Raw genomic sequence first — 22,067 nt, forward strand, 5'->3', positions numbered from 1 at the left:
TAAAAATCGTGGAAGCAATGTTCAGGGATATGCATTGTACCTGCTATCCACCGAGTGCTCGCATAGTCAGCTGACATGCTGTTGAAAGGCTTTTTAAAAAATATGACGATTACTGGTCCCACAGCTTTGCAAAGATTGCTTTGATTATTATAGTGTGCAGTATTTTTCTATGCACAACTCGTGGAAATAACTGCATGCAACAACACTCATACCTTTGCAAAAACACCTTCCATTTGCGGATGCACGACTCGTCCACGGCTCTGTATCCCACCCCTCCTCCCCTTTCTTCGGCGAAGCTGATAAAGCTGGATTCACACGACTGACGGTGTCGCGGACAAATCAGCCACGCGACATGTGACGTGAATAGGATCACTTTGCAGCTATCATTCACACGACAGCGGATGACAGTACGGACGGAACCGCCCTCGCATAAGCAATGGCGATGGAGCAAACGCGACCGGTTCGGAAATTTGGCCCCACCACCGTATCGCAAAGCGCTTCGCGCGCACAGAGGGAGCGCCACGGGGTTGGAGTTTGCCGTCGCCGCATGCACTATTCGCCAACTGCTAAACGCACAATGGCAACCCCTAAAGACGAGCAGAATGGTCAACCATGCGGTAGGGGAGAAGGGATCTTCAGCATGCAGGGGTGGGGAGAGGGTGGCGTCCCGTAGGAGATAACTAAACTTAGAATGGCGGAGGAACCTGCCTTGAAATGTGGCTTCACGGCATTGAACGCCGCACTGCCGCGAAGCCATACTTCAAGGCGAAGCTCGCATATAACCCGCACTCCGACCTTACTGTTAACTTTGTTTAAATTTTCGTGCGGGTTATGCGTGCGAAAATACGCTATGTACTGCATATTCATTTATAACCAATTATAGACAAAGCGGAACTTTCTTGCAGTGGAGCGTACAATGCATTCCGTTTATTTTTTTTTTGGGTACATTACTAGGTCTGTGTGAATCTCAAAATTTTGGAATATGAATACTTAGCTTCGAATATCTAATAATGATATGCACATGCATTTATTAGCAAGTTGGGTTAATTTGTTATGTTGGAACATTGCAATTGCATTGTCAATGTTAAAGAACTAGACTAGAAAGCCGTTATACTAAAACATTGTGTGTTTGGCTCATGTTAACTTGGAAAACTTAGTAATTTTCCACTAGCTGTCCTCGCTAGCCTACGCTTATTATACCGCATCATATGCCCGTAAACTCGGGACCATTTGACCCTGTGCTAGTCGTCACTCATCGCACTTGCTGCCAAGCAATACCCTCACAAATGTGGGTGGTGCTGCAATAAATAAATAAATAAGAAGACGCTTTCCACAAACCCGTGCCCCTTGCTACGAGAGGTTGGCTTTCCTGCAAAGTTTAGACGTATAATGGCCTAGTGGGCTTTGCAGGAAAATTTTCGCTACCAGCACGAAATCTTCACTAAATTCAGCTCAAAATCGCCCAAATATTCTTAGATTAAATAGAAACAAATGCTAAGGATCGTGTTTGCTTCCGCACGGCCAATAATAAGTTCGATTTGATTCGAATAAACGAATATTCGGACATTTCCGAATATCTATTTTTCGAGTGGAATATGAAAATTAAAAATGTAATATTCGATAATATGCTAACTTTTCGAATATTCGCACACCCCTAGCTGTTACTATAGACAGCCTTTGAGGGAAAGGGAGGGGGCGTTCTATGTGTACTTACAACCTTTGTGATAATGCATTTCAGTTTATTCTTCATGATATGAATGTATTTTGACCCCCCCACGAGGAGTGGTGAAACATGTTTTTTTTTTCTTTATTCTGTATTGCAACTATTTGCGCACCTAGCTGAAACACATGCACTCGCTTTTTATTTTAACTTGTCCTTGTTCCTGTTCAAGGCTGTTCCTTCACTCTTGTGTTGCTCCCCTTCTTAGGCCAAGGAAAGACTGGCTGAGCTGAAAAAGATGAGGGCTCTGCTGTCCTATCAGGAGATGAAGGCTCGAAGGCAGGGCAAGATCAAAAGCAAGAAGTGAGTGCAAGAGATAATTTTATTCCTTGAAGTGTGAATTCAGCATCTCCTTCATTTACTTCCTTATGTGTGAGTATGTAGTGGTCTACTTCCTTATGTGTGGGTATGTAATGGTTGAGTGAAAGCCACAGTTCAGGTTCAGGTCAGACCTATGGCGGAAAATATATGTAGTAAGTGTTGTCTCAACACATTGACTGCATCTAGCATTAGACGAGTTATGAGAACTTGTGACAATAAACTGGAAGAATAGGGAAACCTTGGGCCTCGATTTCTTCTCACAGCTACATGAAGCTTGACGTAGTAGTTCTGCGGAAACCCGCAAGGTGGAGAGAAGTAATGAATAAAGGGAAAATCAGACATTCACCCGTTCGTAGCAATTGCTACAAAGGAAACCTTTGGAACCCGTATGGGTTTCCTTTGTAGCAATTGCTACGAACAGGTGGATGTCTGATTTTCCCTTTATTCAGCTACATGAAGCCAATGGACAATGAAACCAGGGAAAAGATAAGCGAAATTAACTGTTCAATTTCATTGTAATATTGAAAGAATAAAGAAAAGGGGAAATAAATGTATACTTAAGGACAACCTGCTGCAGGTGAGAGTGGTACCTACATCTTCTGGATTACGCATGCAGTGCTTTACCATTGAGCTACAGTGGTCACTGGCCATTCTCTTGTCCACTTTCTTGGGGACTATTTGTGTATGTGTACTAGAACTATTCTTGCGAGTGTCGGCCACTCATAATTGTTGAATCAGGTGGGGAATAACCTTTTCCCTTATTCTTCTCACTGTGCTATATCAGCATATGTATATTCTGGCTGCCGTTGCGAAGTCGCGCCAGACCGAGCCACTGGTAGAGAAAACACCTTTTATTTTTATTTTATATTTTGCTTTATAATTGTGACCATAGCTTTTAGTTGTGGCCTGTCAATTCCCCAGATATCACCGTATTCTGAAGAAGGAGCGCCTGAAAAAAGAAATGAAAGAGTTCGAAGAACTCAAGGAGAAGGACCCTGAGCTTGCCATTGAGAAGCTGCGAGAACTTGAAAAGCAGCGAGTCTTGGTGAGTGTACATAGGCATTCATCAACACATATGTGCATTTCTAGCTATACTAGTCTCTTGGCATTTTGCATCAAGTCTTCATGTCATGTAATGTTTGGCCACTCCTGCATGCTGCATGTGTGACCAGTTGTGTGACAGCCAGTGGGACAACCTGCACCATGCTCATTTACGTACTGCAAAATTGGTCTGGGTTTTAGCAGCTGCCGGTAGTGTTCAGGTCAGAGGGCCCACTAAAGAGAAACCAAGAGAAGTTTGGACTGATAAAGTAATTTTTCAGAGCTCTGTTCATCTTGTGGTGCAGTTGACTTCTGTTAATTCGACCCTGATGGGACCGACAAAATTGGTTGAATTATCTGGCGAGTCGAATAAGCGAAATGCAGAAAAACAGAAACAATGTCAGTATTTGTCAGTATTTGTCCGGTTCTAACATGACCCCGAATCAAATGTGCGCCCCTTTCTATGTTACGAAAGTAGTAGAAAATTAATGTAAAAATTACATCCAAGCCCCCAAACAAAGTAGAAATCTAATGCACAACCAATTTTTTAGCAAGAAAAATGGGCAAGGGTATAATGTGCATTGCACAATGATGGACGGTTTTCTAAAGTCACCTGTGATGTGCAGTAAAGCATAAATATGGCCGGGAAGGCCATTTTGGTTTCATATCCTTTTGCACTGCGCAGGCAATTTTTGGCACGACTTTCCTGAAATAGATTTTGAGAGGCGCACGCTAAGATCAAGCGCCTCTACCGTCATCCATAATACCGTGATCAGGCAATGTGAGCTGCGGTTATCGCTAGAAAATCTTCCTTGGCCAGGTCGAAAATAAGAGTTTTCAGTGGCCACTAGAAGGGTTGCTATTGGTGTCACCATAGAGGTCAGGCGCTTATGTGCTGTCTGGTCAAGTTCATTGTGTCCGGCAAAAAACAATATCAGGATTGAAATAATGATATCTTGGGCCTGTATGAATACATGGGTGCTGTGCTGGCTGGGACCTTTGGTTGGGATCGAGTTAACTGGAGTTGAATTAACGGAAGTCGTCTGTAGTAGGGTGACTGTTAGAAAACAAAATGAAGGTCAAAGTTCCACTTTCTTTTTTTCCCCCTGTCAAAACCTCAGCACATGTGTTTGTGTGGCATCATGGATTTCAAGGTACAGTCAGCGACCAATTTTCCGGACCTCATGTAGACTGAAAAATTGTCAGAAAAATTGAGCAGTCCGAAAAACTCGTTCACTAAAAAAATAAAATTTATTATGGTTAGAGCGGCTCAAAAAAGATCTCTAATAATGCCGTGCCTCATACTACGCTTGAAAGCAATCAGACTTGTTTAGATTTGCGCAAGAGTGACGTTGTCTCCATATGACAAGAGCGCCACTGCGTTGTCGATCTCCGCTGCTGGAGATCACCATGGATAACGAAGAAACGAGCGACGTTTCTTTGCACCACTTGGCTCTTGCGAAGGCACATGAGGTGGTGGCGATCATACAAATGCGAAGCTGTACAAACATACACAAAGATGTGACATCTCCGCGACACACCTGCTTTGTAGACACACTCTGTGGGGAAAGCAACCGAAACTAATAATAATAATAATAATAATAATAATAATAATAATAATAAAAGGATCCCGCATTAAGTGACTATGACGATAGTGCTTACCAAAAAAAGTGCCTTGTCAGCCAAGGAAAAGTGGGCATGGCCTCCGATAGCGGAGGATGTTACACGCTCTCTGTTGAAAGCGTGCACTTTCCAATCTTGGAGGCTATAGAGTGGACCACTGGAAGCCAAGCCTGGCCAAGCCAGTGGAAAACCCATCGTGGCGGCCCCCATGGTCGCATGGCGTGGCTCGGAACGAGCAATTTAGTCCGGAAAATCAAACTTTACGGCCTAAATTCATCCGAAAAATCAGTCCTGAAAATGCATTAGCTCTGTGGGAACCCTAACAGGGCATTTATCAAGTCCTGAATATCCATCAAGTCCGAATTTTTGGAGTCTGAAAAATTTGTTGGTGACCGTATCTTGATATTTGGATCATTGTGGCTCAGTAAAAGATGTTGAAACTTGCCAAGTTCTGTCTTTGGGTCTTTTAGAATAGAATGCAGTCAATTTTTATCAATAAACATTGACTAGTCCTGGGCAGATGTGGTCAAAATTCGTGATGTCACAGCTATCTGATGTGGGAACTTCGAGGCCACGTCGCCACCCATCTTTCGTTTTAGCATTATCTTCTGGCTTACCAAGCCTTTTCTCAGGGTAAGAGTGGCATTCTTGGTGTGTGTTGTAACGGGGTAATTTACTAATGCAGCTCATAATCTTTTTCTCTTTAGTGTCTCTTTTATGGCTGGCAAATGATTGAAACTTCGGCTCTTTCTTGCAGGAAAGAGTGTCGTTAAGGCATAAAGGCACAGGAAAATGGGCCAAGCACCAAATGCTGAGAACCAAGTACAACCAGGAGGTAAGTTTATGCCCTTTCCTGAAAGCTGGTTTTGTGGGCAGCTTCCTGCATTTCTGTCACATTTCTTTTGCTTGACACTGCATTCTTAGAGCCCTGTGCCTTATTTTCTTCAAATGTGACAAACACACTGGGATAACTGCAATGCCTTTGAATCAATATATATTCCAAAATTTGCGCACAAAAAGTTTTTAAAAATGACATAGGTGCCCGAGAGCGACAGAGGAGCAATGACAGGACAGGCGAGACGCATTAATAACCACTGCTCCGCCTTTTGCTGGAAGATTGGAGGGGTGTGGGTGCGTGTGTGAGGTTGCAAGCTTTTGCTTATTCATGATCACTTGCCCGCTGGCTGGGGCCAATGGGCTGTTGCGTTGGCCATGATGTTATGGATGGTGCCAGAAAAGGGGGTGCCTCGAAAGCTGCAGAAGAGAGCGAGCAATCTTTTATGAAAGATTGTGCGCTCTTTGTTGCCTGCACCTGAACAATATTTGGTTCCCACATTCATGGCAGCATTGCAAACCTTTTTTTTTACTGTGTTTGAAAATTATTACAGCGACCCTTTAAAGGGGCCCTGAAACACATTTTGAACATAGTAAAAAAACTGCTGATCTTTCGTAGAACCTGCTGTGAACATGTAAGCCAAATATTACGGCACTGCATGCCGCAGTAATTTACAAGTCGTGTCAAACAGTGACAAATTGCTTGCTCTTGCTTACGCTGCCGTTGCATCAAAAGTAGCTGGCCCATTAACGCTACTGGCTGATTTCGTTATCGCGAGAGCATTCTCAGTAATACATAATTGCTAATATTTAGTTAAATAAACATGTAAAGCACATATACCATAAAAACCCGCGTATAATACAAACCCGCATATAGTAGTACGAGGTGAAATTTTTGGGACGCGAAATGAAAAATAAAAGTTATCTGCGTATAATACGAGTTAGGAAAACTCGAGGAAAACGTTTATTTAAATTGGACTCCGCCCTTCAATCGATGTCTTCCTCAGATGCGCTCTCTTCGGATAGTTCCTTGTCGGACATATCTTCCCAGAGGTACTCATCCTCTGTGCCATCGAGCGCGTTCCGAGATGCCGCACTTCTTGAATGCGCGACGCACACAGTCCTCTGGTATGCTGGCCCATGCGTCCACAATCCGCTTGCATAGCGTGGCTGGCGAAGCCCGCTTCAGCCGCCCGGTTGGCGTCACTGCAGGCTCACCTGAACGCATCCAATCTGCGTAACACCGCTTGATCGCGTCCTTGTTCACACAAACATCTAAAGGCTGCAGCTGAGACGCCATCCCACCCGGGATAACGACGAGTGCAACAGCTTTTTCACTGAGTCGACCAAATGGCAACGAAATGCATCCAGCACGAGGATGGACGGGAACGATAACCGTGCACTGGGCCACCTACACCAGACAGACTTTATCCAGTCAAGTCTCATTCATCCAGCCTTTCTTATGGCATCTCACAACCACATTTTTTGGCAGCTCCTCACCTTTAAGCACTGTCTTGCACTTGAATACGACATAGGGTGGGAGCTTGCCGTGCACGACAACATGATGGTAACTCACGTTTTCTCATTGCCAGTGGACCGGATATAAACTTTTTTTAGAGTCCTTTTCATGCACGGTGAGGGGTGATGGCATGTCCAGATAAACAGCCGTTTGGTCAGCATTGCTGATTTGCCCTAGCTGGAAGTTCTTGGACTTGCGCAGCAAAATAGCATGGCGCTGGAAAGCCAAAGCCACAAGCAGCTCTTCGAACGATTCGGGCAGCTTTTGCAAAATCGAAGTTCAGCGGCATAAGGAAAATCCAGCATGGCACATGTAGCAATAAATCCAGTGCTTCCTCGCTTTGAAGGTGGAGCTCGGTAGCCCTTTTTCTCTTGCAAGCTCTTTAGCTTTTGCCTGCATAAGCTCCATGCTTAAAGCTAGATGCGCAGCTCACTGTTGGCGTACAAACTCTGTCAGGGCGAGTTCGATTGCCGGGAATGTCCCACTCTTAGGGCCGCGAAAGCTTCTTCGTGTTCCGCTGCACGCGAAAAGGGCTTCCTTCTGTCGACACCACCCGCGAATGCTTCCCTCGTTGACGCCAAACGGCCAAATTGCCTCCCGGCCGCACTGTTGCCGATGTCCTGTGCAGCTAAAATAACCTTTCTCTTGAAAGCAGCCGAGTACTGTTCTCGTGGTCCGGACATCTTGGTCCTTCAATGCGGAATAAAAAAGGCGCACTTCGCAAAGCATGGTTTGCACTTGTGCTGCCAAAGTGCGCACTCAACAGTAAAGAAACGATGCTGTAGTCACGCAGCAATAACGAAACCAAGCCGTAGCCACGCAGCAGTAAGGAAGCGAAGCCATAGCCATGCAGCAATAATGAAGTCAAGCCATAGCTACGCAACAATAACGAAACCAAAGCTTCTAGCCGAAATTTCTGACTGAAATTTTCGTTCGGATCCGCATATAGTACGAAGCGAAAATTTGGGACGCTAATAATAGGGAAAAAACCTCGTATTATATGCGAGTTTTTACAGTATGTCTGCTATCCCAAAAAGACAAAAAATGATTTCATCTTTGCGCGTGGCCTCCAAGATGGCATTGGTGTGCTACGTAGCGTAGTCTACTGCGGCCACCACGGGGTGCCATGATGAGCGCTTTCGCCGCTGCGGCATAGAACTTTTGACTGGGGCTTTGCTCTATTGGCTTCTGCGCTGTGTATCTTCTAGCACGCTAGCAGAGATGAAAACTTATACTAGTTGAAAGATTCTAAACTTTTTTTGCGGCATGAGATTTGTGAGTTGACTTCCTTTAACAGTGAAGCCCTTCTTTGATTAGTTAGAAAAGTGTTTCAGGGCCCCTTTAATCCTAGCCTCTGTTTTCTTCCTCGTAGGTGCAGTTGAGCTAGTAGATGATGAAACATTTCGCCTAGTTTTTCTATGAACAACTGCCTGTTGGCATTATTTCCAAAATGTTTGAAGTTTTCTTGCGCTAATGTTTGTTTGGATGGGCAAGCAATATCCAACTTTTCACTGCTTTTGACATTCTCTTGTGGGCCTGTGTTATCATTTGGCTCACTTCCAATCAATCTGCTTTGGGCAGTCTCCAGTGTGCTTCCAGCCTTTCTTTTACTTCACTTTGTATATCCAATAGCTATCAAACTTATTTTTGTTTTTTAACTGCATGAAAGTGCCTTTTACTGGTACAGCCAACTATCAAACTTCTTTTCTGTTTTTTAACTGCATTAAAGTGCCTTTTTTGGCTGGCTTCATTTGCCTTTGTTTGCTTGTGATAACCCTGCTATTTAATCTTTGCATCTTGAACAGCCCAAACGACATGTCACTTGATCGGCAGCTGTTGCTATCATTGCTTGCCTCGTACAAGATTCTGTTGTCTGTATGTCTTCTATAGCTTAGTAGAAAAGGCATATAGCCCGAAGATGAGATTAAGCTGAAATCCTTTGCTACATTGGCCTCTGTAGCTCAATTTGTGATTTTAGTATTCAACTGCTGGTCATTTATAGTGTAATAAGTTAGTCAGGAAGGTTGTGAAATAATGATGCTGTCAAAAGCTAATAACAGTGTCTGTTTAAAAACATTGTTTGCCTATTCACATGCCAGTCCTTTAAGTGATACTACACTGACACATTGTTGCATTGTTTTAGAGCAACAAGCCTCTGTGACGGATTAGATGCACAAGTTTGACATTGCAGTTTGTTCAACTTATAATCGGCATATCAATACTCATAGCTCTAACCCTTTACTGCTGATGAGTGTAGTCCTGAAACTGTGTTTATTTAAATTGTCTGAAAATTTGCTACACTCTTTGTCATTTCCTGTGGTACGGAAAGGGCTGAGCAGCTGATAATATCAATGCACAATGTCTAAATCCTTATTCTTGGTGCCAGAATAGTGCACCAGCATCTTTGAGGTTGACATTCAAGTTCTTCCGCTGACTTACACATTTATATGCTGATAACTTTATGTTCTGTTATTTCTGCTTAATCTTGAAACATGTCATTCGTGTCATCAATACCTAGCCATTTGTCTACTCTGAACTAAAGGGAGGCACCATGCCTAAGAGTCAGCTTCTAACTGTTATATAATTTGAAGCAGCTCATATGTGTAATTGTTTTTATCAGCTGCCAAGAGAAATGCAGTTTTAAAGGGGCCCTGAACCACTTTTTATTGAAGTGGAGAAAGGCATCTGAAGTAAAAATAGGCTATTTCAAAAATACTTAACTGCAAAAAGTACTTCGATGCATTCAGCAGAAGTGGAGTTATTGGCAATCAAACATGGCCTCCACTGTGCCCCCGTTCCTTCTTCAGTGCCTTGCACTGAGAAGGCTACGATGCAGTGGGGCGTGTCCACAACGCTCTGCCTTCTAGATGTCACCGTGGCACGCAGTTAAAATTTAATTTTGGATGTTAGTGTAGACACCACGACTTCTGCCTTTGATGCCTATGATGCACTAAACATAAGCCAAACACGGTTGTCCTCAGCGAGCCACAGTGTGCTTAGCCAGTGGACTCGTGGCGGCATCCCGCGGTGGTCGCTTTATCTACACCATGTAGCCGACCGCAGCTTGATGTCAGCTATCGACTAATAGAAGCCGGAAAAGGGGATGACAAAATAGTGCGTCTAGAGAGCCTTTTGTTTAATAGAGAGTGTTGAGAGAAAGGCGACTTCCCAATCTGCCTGCGAGCTTCACGCAGTGCGTATGACAGCAATACTTAGCTGAGATGTTCACAGCAGTGTATGCTACCTTGCGGACAGTATGTAATTTCACCAAGCTCAAGGGGTGATTCAGGGCCCCTTTAAAGATATCCATGAATGTTGTGTATGTAGCATGGTGTCAATTTCCACTCAGATATGAGCTGAGTATGGGTTAAAGGGGCTCTGCAACACTTTTTTACAGCCCTGAATGCTAAGACCTTTTCTTAGCATTTCAAAGGACTAAAAACAAAAGGAATTCTGATAACTAACGTACACAAACCTAAGTTATCGGCCACAGAAACTTCAAAATACAAAAAAAATTAGAGTTACCCACAGCTCAAATTTTCTCAGCTCCGAATGCCCTACTCCAATCTGCCATGGTGTCGCTGTGAGGCACCCATTAGCCACAGAGTGTTGATGCTAAAAAAAAGATTGTCACACCACCATGGTTGCCAAGCCTGCTCAACTTGTTGATGGTGTTCAACAATGACTATCGTAAAGGAAACAAACATCCCACATAACGAAAATATGAGCATTGAAAGTGTTGTTTGTACCAGCAAAATTAAGCATTCATTTTCCGTCTACTGAGTTTGTTACGAACGTAGTGAATTTTACCCTCCCTCTTTCTTTTGTACTAAGAGTCGAGAAGCACTGTTGAAGCAGCTGGAGCTAAGTCGGCAACTCACACAGAAGCCTCTCGTGGAATCATCTGATGATGAGGATGCAATGGACTCTGCTGCTGCTAAAGAAGTTGCAGCCGCGCATACTGGAGAGCTAGAGGCAAGCTTCTTCAACTCTGCTAACCCATGGCTCAAGAACCCAAGTGTATCATGGCCCAGCACAGGAGTAGATAGCGTTGATGATGTCAATGCTGATGCCGCATCTCCAGAAACACTTCCTGAAGATGTTGGAAGGGGAAAGGATGCTGAAGCTTTACCCAGTGATGATGGGGAGGAGGCTGGTAATAAAAACTGTGATAAGGGTGCTCTTGGAGCAGTGAACAGCATGGAAAGTGAGCAGGAGTGCTTAACCATTACGAAGGGTACTGAAGAGAAAACAGCAGTCGAGGCTGAAACAGAAAGCTGCATGATCGACAATGAAAAAGAAAAGAAGGCAGCACTTTCAAATCCGAAATATGGTGGTCAAGCAAAGTTTGGTTTGATCAAGAAAGGTCCAAAAAGGAAACTCGCTTCAGTTACGAAGAATGGAGGCAAGATCAGTGCACAGGTCTCCAAGCCAGTGGAGCCGTCCTCGGAAGAAAGAGAAGACGCTAACATCGACCAGATGTTTGATTCTCTGAATGAACATGCCATGAAAAAGAGGAAAAAAATGAAGCCGGGTCAGAAAAGGAGGAACCAGAAGAGCAATAAGTCGGTGACTTTCAAGGAGAGAAAAGAGGTCAACGAAGAAGAGAAAAATGACAACAACGCTGACAGCACAACAATGGAAGGCCTTGAAAATGCTGAATGTGAGGCACAGCTGGATGAGATATTGGAAAGGAAGCGGACTCTGAAAGACCTGGAAAGTTTCAGCAAAGATAAAACACCAAAGGCATCACAGAAGCGCTCCTTGGTCCCCCAGCCAACCCAGCCAGAAGCTAAGCCGGATAAAGTAGAAGTTGACCCAACGAAGTTCCTTCAGGTGAAACAGCAAATACTAAAGTCCAGGGCTCCAGACTTGGGTGGAACTGCTGAGGATGCTTTGGATGATGAGGACATTGAGAATGAACAGGCCGTCACTATTGCTGAAGCATTTGCAGATGACGATGTCATCAGTGCTTTCAGGTGAGTGGCTGTAAGAATTGCTTTATTCTAAATGCGCTATTGCATGCCACCTTTTCATTCATGATGCACCCTGTGAGGGTGTTTAGGGCTTCCCTTAATTACAAGAAATGGGTAGTCAACTGCGTATTGATAGCATGTCAGCCAAATGCCTCATATTTTCTACACTTTTTATTGTCGTTGATTGGTAATGTGCTACAATTCTAGTATTTTGTGTCTTTCAAATGAAGAGTGCTTCTGTCTCAATGCTTTTGAGCCCAGCACTAAGTACTCTGGAGCAAGCTGTGTTGTCTTGGCCTTGAACAGTGCTGAAATTTAAAAAGAACATCATATTTCATGACAATATAATGACAGGCAAATAGCTTAATTAGATAGTTTGCTTATTGTACCCATATAGCGCTATCAAATACACGGATTTGAAGTATGCATAATCCTTACATGCACTTCAAGCTGCACATTTAACAAGGTCCATTCTGCAATGCAGTAGTTGTGAAGAACACTGTGTAACTCTGCAATGTTGAATTAGGGAGAGTCGTTAGTGTTGCAATCTTATCACCCTGACTTCATTTTCTTTGCCTCTGCGCTGTAGCATATCGTTCTGTATTGCACATTTGTGCTTGAACTTGAGGACGACTATCATGAACGTGGTAACAGACAACTGTTTGCTGCATCTGTTTACTCGTATCATGTACTACTGCTGTCAGACTTGGCTTGAATGCACAGTTTGCAGAGATGCAAGTGCTCCAGGGTGTTAGCCTCCGAGTCCCAGCAATCACCTTAGTCCTGCAATGTTTTTCATCTTGGACAGTGGCCAATGGCTTGCAGTACAGGCTGCTGTTAGGGTTAGATTAAGTTGTGGAGTTTAACGTCAGAAAACTGCCTAATGAGTTGTGAAGGATAGTGTAGTGGAAGTTTCTGGATTATTTTAGACCACCCTGGGTCCTTTAAAGTACACCTAAACCTTATACCAGCGTTGTTGCATTTCACCTCCACTGAAATGCAAGGCGCTAAGGCTGTGACTCAAACCCATTACCTCGTCGTATTCAGCAGAATAATGCCATGTCAATAAGCCACTGTGGCTGGTACAGGCTGCTATGACAGACCTGCATTCACACATTTGGGTTAGGTCTCATAGCAGCAGTGCTTGCTTGCATAAAACAACATGAAACGAATCTCAGTGGTGTGGACGAGTCTTCATAGCTAAACTGAAAGTGCATGAAATAAGGACGGTCTCTAGTTAGAAACAAAATTGTGTTTCGTTGTGAGTGTATTTTCGTATCACAGTGGTAAAAGTAAGCCTATGATGACACTGGTAAACAAATCACTTGGCATGTGCCGAGATTGCTCATTTACGTGTGACACACTGCTGATGGCTTCCCTCTAGCAGCAAACCCTCATTTCTTGCAGGGAAGAGAAGAAAGCGCAGGTGAAGCAGGATACACCACAAGGTGTTGACCTTTTCTTGCCTGGATGGGGATCCTGGGGTGGCGGCGGCATCAAGGTAGATAAAAAAAAGAGACGCAAGTGAGTAGCAATTTTCCATAGGGTTTCCACAGGTGTTCTGTTAATGAGCACGCTTCATCAAATTTGCCTTGATGTCACTTTGACTTAATGCTACGCATACCTCATCGGATGGGAGGAAACTGCCCAAACTTCCCATATATGTTGCTGCTTACCTGAGACTCTTCAGCATATCGTCACAAAACATGCAGGCAGCCATTTGAAGGCAAGCATTATTGCAAGGGACCATTTTAGGGGCATTCTGTGACCGCACTGACCACACAAAAGCAAAAATAGCTGTAAGTGCTATTTCGGACTCTCTTGCAGAGCATTGGACTGGACTAGTGATATTAATTATGGGTATGGTAGTGCAACACAAGGCGAGGATAAGAAAGAAAGCAGGACAGGCGCGATGAAAGAAACAACACCTGTCCTGTTTCCTTCCTCATTCTCGTTTTCTCTTGTGCTACCATGCTCGTAATAAACCATTAGCGACTAGCCAATTTGTCAGCTCTAGAGACTTTATACCCCCGCATACTGGAACATCCTTCCACTTAATACTCCGTCTTGACTCAAGAAAGTGCATCACAACGCCACTCCTAGACTGAAGTTCACTGCACTTCACTGACACTCCACGGCGTTCTTGATCAGAAATTTTCTGGTTAGGCATTCACAGCGATTACAGAAATGCACTGGACTGAAGTTGTGTTTCAGGCAAATCGTCATAGAAGTCACCGAAGAGCCCTTTGTGAGCATAGTGTCTTCAGTCTAGGGCCGCTGCTATGCTCCACTTGGTGGAGCTGTGGAGGAGCTTCGGGTCAAAGCTTGTTCAAAAGTATGAGAATAAGGAGAACCACTGCATCGCATAGTTATTATATGCAGTCGATAACAGATATATCAGACTCGGATATATCGAATTATTGTCTCTAACGAACTGTTGTAACATTCCACCAGAAATCATATGTACTGCACCAGGCACGTACACAGGTATTTTTTTTTTTTTTTTTTCAGGGGTTGATTCATAATGTGTTGATCCATAAATATTTTCACAAACAACGATTAAATTTGTTGATTTTCATTTTTCTTTCCTGTTTGGCTGTAGGCTCGGCTCTCTCCCTTAGTAGATGGCTTAATTTCTCAACTCCTTGCAACTCTTGTTTCCAGTTGCCAATTTTGCATGAAAAGTGCTGTACAATTTTGGAAAAAGCAGACGAGGTAACGGGAGACATTCATATTGCTTACGGGTTTAACAGTTATTGCAGGATTTGATCATGGACGCTGTTTCGCATGATTTTATTTTCCACCTTATCTAACCTATATCACGGGTATATGGTTCCTAGGATCTGCCAGCGTCCCGGCGAGCCGTCACTCGAGGAAGTACTGAGGCAAAAGGAAAAGCTAAATGCAGCTGGCATTTTATCCGGCCACAACTCGTTCCAAAAGCATACAGACCAGCTTACTACGAACTGAATCCCTTTCCTGGTTCCTGGTTGAGTCTAAAGAAAGGTTGAACTAACGAAGGAACAGCGATGCGCGTGACTGTTGCAATAGATGGTGACAACTGAAAGCATCTCAAGTTAATCGCGCAGGCACCGAATTGGTAAGAAAACTGGCCTTCACATCCCAGGAGATGCCGATAACTACTGCCATCCAAAAGGAGTGAAAGAGGCTCCAAATTTTGACCTCCGAATAGCTTTCAAGTCTCAAGATTGATTTGGCGGTGCTTTAGGAATGTGTGTAAAAAGTGGTGGAATGAGCAGGCGGGGGCGGGGGGGTGAGCAGGTATGCCACATAATTAGGGGGGGTGCCCCCCCCCCCCCTTGGGTACATACCTGTACTGCACTATGCGTATATCGAACTCCTGTTTACTGCCGCATTCGATATATCGAACGCTGCATACCTGCAAATGTGCTTCTCATTCATGCGGAACCACTCTGTTCTGACAGATGCTCTCAAGCAAGACATTTAATCTGAAGGGCAGCAGTAAAAATGAGCAAGGAGTGTCCCTTAAAATGTGGATGGCTCGTATTTGCGCTCTGCAATTGCAGATTGGGTTTGGTAAGCTTCACTGCAAGACAGTAGTGTTATGCGGTGAAGCCTACTGACAGCGGGAAAATCGCCGTGCAGTGAAGCACACTACCTGCGACCGTTCATTATCGGAAACAGTATCGCCATGCTTCTTCAGGAATGCAGAAATCCTCCCAGTCCTGTACGTGCGTTGTCAGAAAAAAAGCATGAATGGCCCTCTTATCTTTTCACTGTGTGGCCACAAGCATGGGATGCCGATGTCTGCACTGCTGGGTTTGTCTTGTATAGTCTCAGTGAACGGCATTTTCGAGCTTCTCGAACAGTCAAAGCGAGTCTGATCTCAATCCCTACTTCGATAGATTTTTATATTACAGTCTGGATTTAGCAATATCACCTCACACCACATGCGGCCCTTACTATCACTGAGCGGTACACAAGCCTCTCTGTGCGATTTGTGAGCCCATAATCGGCATTGAATGCATTTCATTCGTACTCGCAGGGGCATGTCAGTGGGAATGGACTCGTGTGTTCTGCAAGCTTCAAGCCACTTTTGAATCTAACAGTGTCTGTCGGTTTGACTTGTTGCAAACATGTGACAACTGGCTGTTCATGTGCCATATTGTAACAGACATGTATCTGGGCACATTCATAAGCGATTCACAGTACTAGTGCACTGATAGGCTGCTTTCCTCCTGCACTGCGTTCACTTCTACCTTATCCTGAATAAAACGCTCAAGCATATCTACGCCTGTGAGGTGCACCACATTATCGTGGATGGGCAGGTAGGCATGCAGGCAATGAACTTTATTCAGGGGTGGGTGACACAGGCTTTTAGGGTTGGCATTGTAATCAATCTATCAAACATACTGCAGCCAAGTTGCTTGCAACATTCGTCTGCAAAGTAAGTAAACTTTTGGGCATTCGACATGGCCTTGGAGAAAGAAATCTGTAAATTACCACTTTTCACAATTTTAGGAGGCTGTCCAAAATGGACAAAGTTTTTAGATAAGCTTCAGACATTGATATATTATATTTTGAATGATCAATACATCAAACTATTTTGCTATCCCCTTCAAGTTCGATATATCCTGGATTGCCTGTATATGCATCCCTCCTTCCTGTTCTCATCATCATCTTTCATTATTTGTTTGTTGCCTTTCTTTCTCACCACGTGTAAAGTAGTAGGCCAGAGCATACTAACTCAGGCCTGCCTCCCTGCCCTTGTTTTTTTTTTATAATATGTTCTCTTTCCCGTAAGTTTCATGAGCAGATTTTTGTAACGAATCGTTAATCTTTTCCCTATCGCTGATGGGCCTAGTTGTCACCGGAATTGGTACCAATACATACCTGCCAACCCTCCCGATTTTTTACTGAACTTTTTGATTGTACGATCACTATCTTATATCTCCCGAAAAGTGGTCTCTGTTTGCGCAATAATGGTTTTTGTGAAACCGGCATCGCGGAATCTACAGCCACATCGTAATCGTCAGCATCACCAACAACGGCAGCACTAGCACCATCGGTATCATCGACTAAGCAGCTGACTACAGTGCCTAGTAAGCCGACCAAAGCCAGAGCCAATGCAGTTCTTGCATTTCATTCATGCATGCCTTCCTCCATGGTGCATCTTGTTGCTGCTGCTTGTGCGATGATTAATATTGGCTAGGCCATCTGTGTGCAGTGCGCCGTGTAAAGTTAGAAGCCTTGTGTGCTTGATGCCATGGCGCTATCAAAACCCAAGAAAAGGTATTTGCAGAAGTTCTTGCGACCTTGCACTTCTGAATTTCCGTGCTTTTTGACATCAAGAAAAGAAAATGTCGCATTTTGTACAATATGTGGATGCGACGTCAGCGTGCCTCACGATGGCAAAGGCGACTTTAATCTGCACGTTTCTACGGCGAAGCATCAAAGCTACGTTCGCATCGCTGAGCAGCAAGACAACATAGTGAACTTTCTCCGGAACAACTGCGACGACAGTGTCATACGTGTAGAATGCCTGTTTACGGGATTCCTCGCCGAACACAACCTACCCCTTAATGTCAGCAACCATGTTGGGCCTTTTCTTCGGAAACTGTTTCCGAAATGCGACGAGGCGAAGCGTTATGGATGTGGACGCAACTCCAGAGAATGCGGAGGTGGCCAACTTGAAGTTTATTTCACAGGCATCGCTTTCGAGTCTTCGTTTCTTTATTCAGAGTTTCCCTCAGCTGCTGCCCCTAGATTCCAACGAATCTCCTAAAGACACTTTAGATGCTCTCGAAGCTGAGTTTGCCACTCTGCAGGCATACAGTCTTTTAGAGGACATTCTGAATAAAGAAAGGTGGGATGTGCAGTGGTCTATGGTTGGAAAAATGAAAAACGCTGATGGAAAACATGTTTCACCGAGTTGCTAAGGTTATGCTGGATTTACTCGTTATACCGCATAGCTACACAGCGTGAGGGTATGTTTAGCACGGCGCGAAAAACTAGGACTGAATTCCGCTCATCGACATGCAACACAACCCTCCAACACCTGCTAATGAAGGGCTCAATCTGGACCATGTTTTGAGCAAAGCTACTCTGACAAATTTTTGAAGTGAGCAAAGTCTACTACTGCGAGGTCTTGCAAAAGGAGTCATTGAACACTGCCTGAAAGTTTGAGCGAAACACTCCCCCCTCCCCCCCCCACCCCGCCCCACCAAAAGTTGAAACAATGATCCACCCCCACCCCCCTTTGGCGCGAATAGAAAGTTACCCAATTTTTGAACTTGTCAGGTTGGCAGGTATGCCAATATCACCAATGATGAACAGAATTACATGAGGCTTTCTGGAAAAACTCTTGGAAATTCAGTACACTTTGTCATTTTGTGTGGTACAGAAAGGGCTTATACAGTCAATGAATGTTCCTCAAGTGTTTCTGTCATGGTTGCTGAAATAGTAGCTACCTTAGCAGCAAGGTGGCTATTTTAACTTTGTTTACTAGGGCCAACATATTTTTAGCTTAATAGACAATGTATGAAATTCTGTAAGCAGCTTTCCCACTCGTCTAACTTGTGCTAACCAAGATGGCTAAGCTTATGCTAAGAGCACTGTTGAAGCTGAGAGATGCATTCCGACTTTGAAAGCTTTGATGGTGCAAGGAACAGAGGGCAGCAGGGATGGTAGCACTACTCTGCAAAAATTAAGTACAGTCAAAGCTCAGTATAATGAATGTGGGTATAACAGCTTGTCAGATACAATGTAACTTGTGGTTGGCCATGCCTTATTTCACTTAGTATTTGACTGCCATAAGAAAACCAGAAATGCAAGATCTATCGCAACATTTATGCAAATGTGAAGCAAATATCTGTTTGTCCAGCAGTTTATCATTAGTATTCTTGTTGTGAAAATGTCAAATACTCAGCAAGAGCAACTTGAGATGGCGCAATATGGATACGCACCTGCATTCTGGCCAACCAGCTGGCAAGCAGACGTGCACATCCCGTGTGATCACATTCGTTGCACAGTTGCTTATCAACGCAGGTACAAGGCATGTGTTTGTAATTTAGCGCTGTTCTCATGCCACAAATTGGCACGACAATGTGCTGACAGGCCATGGAAACCAATAAGTGACCCTTTGTTGGCCTGTTGAAGGAGTCACTCAGATTTGTATTGCATAGATATGAACGCATTTTCTCTCTCTTTTTTTTGCCTATTGTTTTATGCTAACGACAAATAGTATATTGGACATAACCAAGGCATTGTTTTCATTTGAGCTGCGACTTCGTTCTAATCAGGTTCGATCATGTAGACTAAGATTGATGTTTACTTGCACGTGACTTTTTCTGAATGTTGCATCATTTTATACAGTGCTCTATGGTAAAAATAAATAACATTTACTTCAAGTTGCATTGCCTAAGATAAGGTTTTTGTATCACACTTTCTGTACTAATATGAAATACACAATGTGCAAGACTCACACTGGTGAGTCCAAATGTGAGGTTCGAGGCATTGCATACAGACATGTCTTAGTTGATGTGAAATGAGTCTCATTGTGAGTACAATTCAGGATTCCTTTTCACTAACTTGCCTGCAGGTTCTTTGTGAAGCCTCCCCCAGCACCACCGAGGAAAGACCAAACACTTGGAAATGTGATCATCAGCGAAGCCCAGGATGAAAAACTTGAGGCACACCAGGTGAATGCATGTTCAACAGTGTTAAGCATGATAGCTGGAGGTGTCACGTTTTTGCATAAGTTATTGTTTCAGTTATGATTAGGACCAGTACCGGGTGTATTTTCCAGAAATAAAAAGCTTGTGCATATGACCACCTATAATGGCAAAATAATGCACTGCTGCTTCTTTTTCTGATATTATGTGCCGGTATTGGCAACTAGAGGGCTTGGTTTCACTGGTGTTTTACTCTTGAAAGAACTAAGGGTCACTGGGGACAAGAAAAATTCAGAAATTAAATGTTTTTTTGCAAGGGAAGCTTATCCTATCTAAAAAATTTTTTATGTTTAGCAATAACATCTGCTGCTATCAGATATCTTATTTATTTGGTTGCAGACAAAATGTTCTTAAACATAATAATGCCTGTTATGTCTGGCACATTCAAGGTAAAGTTGGTAGTCGATTCTTGTCAGGACTTTCCCCACCATTGATTGTGATGCTGATTGGTATGTGCCACCCATGTGTCTAGATAGCCCTCTTACCACTCGGTTATGATCATTGCTAGGTTACTATGTAGCAACAGTATAGCCTGGCAAACCCCAGGCATAGGGCATGTGAATGATTTATTACGCAGTAACGTTCTGCATTTGCTGCTTTAATGTACACACACAAAAATGCACAGCAAGTACGAAATAAGTGTCAAATGCATGCAGTGCTTCTGCACTGCTGTACATTGCACTACTTGTCATACTTATAATACGAAACGCCTGCAAGCGCGCGAACAGCGTCCTTCCCGAGACAGCTCATTTCTAATGAGAAGGCGACCCGCAGGCCACTGAGGTGGCCCTTGCAAGTGGGAACGTTGGTGTTGTCGAGCCGCTGCTTGGTCGCAGACGACCGAAGGTCGCACGACCTCTGTGACTCGCAAGTGTGAATGCGCTCTAAGAGTTGGGGGGAACCACATTCTCTGATCACTCTTCCTTGCACCCCCCCCCCCCTTTCTTCCTTTCCTCTTTACCGACTGACTAACGTTTGGTGCCTTGGGTTTACAGCTGTTTCAGTGTCCCATTGTATTTTGTTGACACCCCCATTATAGCACTTCTTAGCTTTTTGTACTCGTCAGTTTATCCTTTGACGTACTTTTGGTCAACACCTTTTATCGGTTCAAGTTTTCATAGTGTAGTCACAACGTTTTGCAGACACGTGTAGGTATGAGCGTGCGCTGTGAGGCATCATCTCACGCAGTTGGCGATATACTTATCATTGTTTGTGACGCATGCACCGGGACTTGAATGGTGAATGTGTATATATATATATATATATATATATATATATATATATATATATATATATATATACGGGGGTTTTTACAGATAAGATTAGTTGAAAGTGTAGCGCCTTGTTTGTCTTCTTTTTGCCGTCCGTGTCTTTGTGCGCTTGACCTGCCTTAAGGAAAATGAGGCTTAGTGACTACTTCAAAAATTTTGTGCTTCAGAGTAGGGGTGTGTACCTTACTCGGATATGGTATGCATTAATTACATCATATTAATGCCATGTTTTGTCATTGTAGAAAGTTCAGAAATATTGCCCCACTTCTCTCTCATCACCTCAACAGGCAGAATTGTGCTATGTGCTCCGAGTTATTTTTCTTTATTTGGTTCGAATAAAAAAAAGAACAGTATACAGCAACCTGCGACGACATCTATTATGGCGAATTCACACTCATGACCACTCTTGACACTGCTTGACCTTGGTATCAAGCTCTCTGCCTCTGTTGCCATTATTGAACTATCATAACTGTCCCATGTCAATATCACTTCTAGATGCTGGGTCAAAATCTGAGGAAACTTATGTTGCAGGGAGGGTAGCTTGCTTCCTCATGCCATCAAGTCGCACTTTTCTAGTTGCTGCTTCTTGGCTATTACTGAATCCATTTTAGGCCTGACAAACAAACATAAGGGTATACTGTTCACAAATTATACCCTCATTTACTCTAACTCTGCTCTATTCTTGTGCTATATGCTCCCTGGGTTGACCCTTTACAACTTGGCAGTGTTCAGATAACATTTGTGATGATGCATGGTCTAAGGAGCTTTTGTGCTGGTGATATTGTAAATGAAAATTGAATGACGTCTTTTAATGTCATCTCCTTTCCTTTTCTTTCTTCTTTCATGGTTTTTTCTTTCTCTCCTTTTTTCTTTGAGCTATCTACGGTCAATGTTCAACTTTTCGAACTCCTTAGGTACTCCGATAACCTCCAAAAATCGGGCAGTCTGAAAAAATGAATGTATGCCTTTAACTGCCTTCAAGGACTCATATCGCCACATCCACGTCCGAAATAACTTTAAAGCCCCGCCAGTACAATTTGTAGGTGT

General features: G+C 43.6%; 1 protein-coding gene across 2 annotated transcripts in view; it reads left to right on the forward strand.

Moving 5' to 3' along the window:
• The window catches only part of LOC126522760 (U3 small nucleolar RNA-associated protein 14 homolog A), a 39,212-nt gene that overhangs the window by 11,423 nt on the left and 5,722 nt on the right, over nt 1–22,067 (forward strand). For both annotated transcript variants that reach the window (XR_008610596.2, XM_050171555.3), the window contains exons 9-14: nt 1,929–2,023; nt 2,963–3,086; nt 5,463–5,540; nt 10,893–12,037; nt 13,442–13,558; nt 19,617–19,716. Coding sequence is in view for 1 of the 2 variants with exons in the window: in XM_050171555.3 (XP_050027512.1) it covers nt 1,929–2,023; nt 2,963–3,086; nt 5,463–5,540; nt 10,893–12,037; nt 13,442–13,558; nt 19,617–19,716 (1,659 nt within the window). In the remaining variant the exon portion in view is untranslated. The remainder of the gene's footprint in view (nt 1–1,928; nt 2,024–2,962; nt 3,087–5,462; nt 5,541–10,892; nt 12,038–13,441; nt 13,559–19,616; nt 19,717–22,067) is intronic.

The sequence above is a fragment of the Dermacentor andersoni genome, chromosome 6 (assembly GCF_023375885.2).
Source record: "Dermacentor andersoni chromosome 6, qqDerAnde1_hic_scaffold, whole genome shotgun sequence".
Lineage (NCBI taxonomy): Eukaryota > Metazoa > Arthropoda > Arachnida > Ixodida > Ixodidae > Dermacentor > Dermacentor andersoni.